Source organism: Xenopus laevis, chromosome 3L, assembly GCF_017654675.1.
Source record: "Xenopus laevis strain J_2021 chromosome 3L, Xenopus_laevis_v10.1, whole genome shotgun sequence".
Lineage (NCBI taxonomy): Eukaryota > Metazoa > Chordata > Amphibia > Anura > Pipidae > Xenopus > Xenopus laevis.
In genome coordinates this window covers 28,329,694-28,334,546 of record NC_054375.1, presented here as the reverse complement: position 1 = coordinate 28,334,546, position 4,853 = coordinate 28,329,694, and the positions used below count along the sequence as shown (strand labels likewise).

General features: G+C 33.4%; 1 protein-coding gene across 2 annotated transcripts in view; it reads right to left on the bottom strand.

The window, feature by feature from the left end:
• Window positions 1-201: 201 nt before the first annotated feature.
• Window positions 202-4,853, bottom strand: part of hand1.L (heart and neural crest derivatives expressed 1 L homeolog) — a 6,647-nt gene continuing 1,995 nt past the window's right edge. The window contains 2 exon segments of one of the 2 annotated variants that reach the window (NM_001085659.1): window positions 205-377; window positions 432-792. In NM_001085659.1, coding sequence (NP_001079128.1) covers window positions 688-792 — 105 coding nt within the window. In that variant the 3' untranslated portion in view covers window positions 205-377; window positions 432-687. 2 annotated transcript variants of the gene reach the window in all.

Here is a 4,853-nt window from a genome sequence, read left to right as displayed (position 1 = left end):
TGTATCCTCTTGCTCTTGTATGTTCATCTGCATATGTGCCTCTATCTGTCTGCACATACATACATGCAAATACACACGCGCACACACCCACCTTGTATCTAAGAAACACAATTTCAACCCTCTGTTTCTTAAAGAAAAACCTTAGTCTTCTATTCTACAATGACCCCCATACCTTTAAATAATGACAGATTCAGCCAATTATTGCATAGTAAATGTATGTAATTATAACACAGAATAAAAACATTGGTGTTTTAAATGGGAAAAATAAAATAGCAGGAAAATTACAGAAGACTCCACTTGTTGAAAGTGAGACCTGATCCCTGAGTCACATTTGCTTATATATATATATATATATATATATATATATATATATATATATATATATATATATATATATATATATATATATATATATATATATATATATATATAGATATATATTTATATATATACTGAATACAATTCTGGCTCATTGCATGTAGATCCACATCAGTTCTGTTTCCCAGTCTTGCAGAAACACGCCAGTCTTGTGCATCCTCTCGTCCTCTTATTGCAGATAAAAAGAAATAACATTGCACGTAATTACAGATGAATGTCTTCTCCCAGCCTGGAGAGCGTTCAGTGACTCGATTTCTCATTGGCAGGACAAAGCAGTGCATTTAGGTTACCCAAGGGCAAATAGAACAATCAGGGGTTTAGTTCCAGGGCCCATACCTGCTGGGGCCACCCAGTCCGTCCTTTTAATTTCTTCTCTCCTGCAGGTGCTGCGCCCCAATATCCTTCAGTTGGTTGCTGGATACAGAGAAACAAGTATTTTTATATATATTGGCCACAAATCTTAACATTAAAATGCACAATTCACATTTTAACATGCAATTCAAGGCATTCTGATTGCTCCCAAATAAAATGAACTTACAGGAGTACACACAACATGCATTCACTAACTAAAGCCAATAGCACAGTGTGTATTGGGTTACCCTGGGCCAAGAGTTATGTAAATCTTTTCATTTTATAAAATATTCCATGCTTTTACGACGTGTTATTATGACATTAAGGGGGTTATTTATCAAAGTCCGAAATCTCAAAATTTTCTGAAAAAAATTCCAACCAAATTCGCACAGGTTTTTTGGCCTTATTTATTAATACACTTTCACGAAAATAGTGTTTGCGGGAAAAAAACTGTACGAATCGTGATTTTTCATCTTAGTTTTGCGATTTTTTTGGATTTTTCATCCGAAAACTCTGAATTTTGCCCGAAAACTTTGAGGTATTGCCAAAAAGCCAGCGCACATCAAAAAATCATTGGGACTTCTCCCATTGACTTATATGCAACCTCGGCAGGTCAGAGATGCCGGATTTTCAGATTCTGACTTTTCCTTGGGGTTTAATAAATTCTGAAAAATTTGTGATTTTTTAAAAATCAGATTTTATTAAAAAAAAAAAATCACAATTCACATTCGGAGTTTAGTAAATAACCCCCTAAATGTTATCTCTTGAACGGGCCAAATTCACTACAAGGCTGAGATTTTCTCATTTGTAAGCGATACTTAAATCCATTATAAATAAGGAAATGTTGCTTAATTCACAGATTCTGGCTGGTGCCAGCTTTATTACAAGTGCCTACAATGCAATGAGTTCCTTTATTTATTTATTAAAGCGTATTAAATATCATTAATCTTGGGTATTCTGTACTGTATACGATCAATACTGAAAATGTATATTCCAGTGGTAATATTGCTAATATTAAACATTATTATCATTGTGACCCTCATTTTGTAGCTGAACAGACTGGCCTTTTAAGGACTGGTTAAGTTACTGCCGATTGAAAGTGTAGCACGGGTTAGTGAATCTGTTCCGAGTGTATTATAACCCCTGGAGACTTGTAAGTTGTATATGATTGGGTGAGAAGACCTTATGTTTGCCAGAGAAAACCCCCTTAGTCCTCTCTGCAGTTGTATACAATTTTAGAGTTGTGTGACAAATTGAGCAAATTATTCTCTACTCCCTTAATAAATATGCCCCCCTGAATTAACTATTTGGGGGGGTGCAGTACTTTTCAGTATCCATTAACTAATAAAGTGCAGTAATTGTAACATTATTTATAAATGTAACTGCTGCTGAAAGCAATTTGGTTCTCTAGTTCAGATTTTGAAAAAAAAATTGCAGCAGAAGCCAGTTTTCCTGCAGATCTGTTAATCGTCTGGCTTCTTCTAAATTGGTTCAGGAGTTAGAAAGGCAGATGATATAAACAGAAAACAAATACTGCTTTGGCAGCAATTACATTTACAAAAAAAAACATTCATAATTTGTAATTAAAGGAGATGGGAATGCAAAATCAATGGGGGATATAAATTGTCAGGCACCCCAGATAATTCTAGTATCTTATGAGCTAACTAAGATTGGTGCACCCATTCTTTGGATTATGCCCCAGCCTGGATACTGCTTGAGGAGCACAGCACGAACCACGTTCTTTTGTTCTCCCAGGGGTCCCCTGTGCCAATACTAAGAGGGGTGCATTTGCAGTACAGATATCTGTATACTGTGCATCACCCAAGTCTGAAAGGAGATGTTGGAAAGACTGGAAAAAGATGGTGCAGTGCTCAGAAAACAGCACCCAACAATGGTAAAACAGCACCCAGCAATAAAGAAGAGGAGCACCGCTAGCTAGATAGTCGGTAATCCTCTAGAATCACTGGGGGTGCCTAACAACTTTGTACCGCCTCAGTGATTTTATTAGAAAAAAAAAAGTGTTTTGGACAAAGATTCCATTAAATTCACTTAAAGGATATGTTTTACATTTCTGTCTATCCCAGTATATATTTTTGTGTGTCTGTGTCTGCAACAGCAAATATCAGAGATTCACTAAATTTCCTCATTTTTAAGATTTTAATGTTTCTTACAAATGCAGAAACGTCGACAGATTTCCCAAGAAAAATCAGGGTAAAACACTGGATATTACCCATATTTCCAGTGCTAATAACATGTTTTATCGTTTTTAAAGCTGGGATTGAAATGACAGGCAGCTACAATGCATAGTGGGTAAACAATGATTTTGTTTTAAAAATAATCTCTAATGAGCAGGGTTATTGTTACCTATTGTATGATCAGTATTAGTCCATAATTTGTGTACACCCTACTATTGTAAAGTAAGTTAGGTTGAAAAAAGACACACGTCCATCAAGTTCAACCTTAAGTCTATATATAACCTGCCTAACTGCTAGTTCTTCTGACTATCTTTGTGCTTTATACATTCTTGTAAATAATAATAATTATGGGTATTAAAAGTTTAAACAGAAAAAAATTCCTTGATCAATAACAACACCACCATCAATATATATAATTTTATATATATATATGTATGTGTATATATGGAACACGACTATATATATATATATATATATATATATATATATATATATATATATATATATATATATATATATATATATATATATATATATATCCACTCCAGTTTGTGTGTATCTATATATATATAGATACACACAAACTGGTGTGGATATATATATATATATATATATATATACACACACATATATATATATATATATATATTTATATATATATGTCAGTTTACATATGTTTTTCTATATACTTGCAGCTCTGCCATTAGCAGAGGTTTGTAAGGTTTAGTCACTAGCGTTATAATACCCTCTCCAACTCTCCAGCACAAATATGAAATGTTAATAAGAATGTATATGAAAACCTACCATAGGCTGGTGATAATTACTGATTATTTTTAATGAAGAAACTGATATTTCCTCATTTTAAGGACTGGTAAAATAATTGCTTGGCTTTGTGGAAATATTCCTCTTCCTTTAAATCCAGCCCTTTAGCCAAAATCCACTCCAGGGCAGTGAGATTTAGTACTGTTGCTAATTCCCCTAGCTTGAACTCGCTATTCACTAAATATTTTGGTGTTAATATAACTTAATTCACTTAGGATCCAAATCATTAAAGTGACAACACAAGAGCGTGTTTTTTTAAAGGGCTTGTTCACCTTCCCAACACTTTTTTCTGTTCCGTTGTTTTCAGATTATTTTCTAGAAATAAAGACTTTTTTCAATTGCTTTCAATTTTTTAATTTTTTTTACTGTTTTTCAAAATCTAAGATTAAAATTAATATTCCTGTCTCTGGTGTTTAAGTCTGACAGCTCAGTAATTCAGGCGCAGATTCTGAACGGTTACAATTTTGCAACATTTAGTTGATACATCTCTATCTATCTAATTTGATACTGTATCAATTATAACAGTTGTCGTTAATGAAAGTCAGGGATTCTGCTCAGCAGGGACAAAGATAAGAAATGTATCAACTAAATGTATCAATTAAGAACAGTTACAGAGTCAGCGACCCCCCCCAGCTGCTTTATAAAGACATAAGAATGTGAAAAATTAAACTTTAATCTTCATTAGAAAAACTGTTATTTCTGGTAAAACATCTGAAAACAACTGAACTGAAAAAATGTGTTGGAAGGTGAACAACCACTTTAACTATAATGCCGAAAAATGGCGATAAAATTGAGTTTTATTAATAAGGGATGAAGAAATCACCGGGTCATAAAAATAACTATAAATGTCTCCAGTTTAATAAAAATTCAGTTTTTATTATACTTTTTGAACGCCACTATCAATGTTCCCTCTAATTCCTTCATGGCTATGTGTGCAAATGTTAGACTTTTTTTTTTTAACTGAGAGCTCAGTTCAGCATAAATACAATATTTTGTTGTTTCACACATTTGTGTATGAGAGTGCAGCTTAGAAGGAACATTGCCCACGATGCATTGCATTTCCTCACCAGTCACTTTATATTCTGGTGATATTAACACTGATAACAA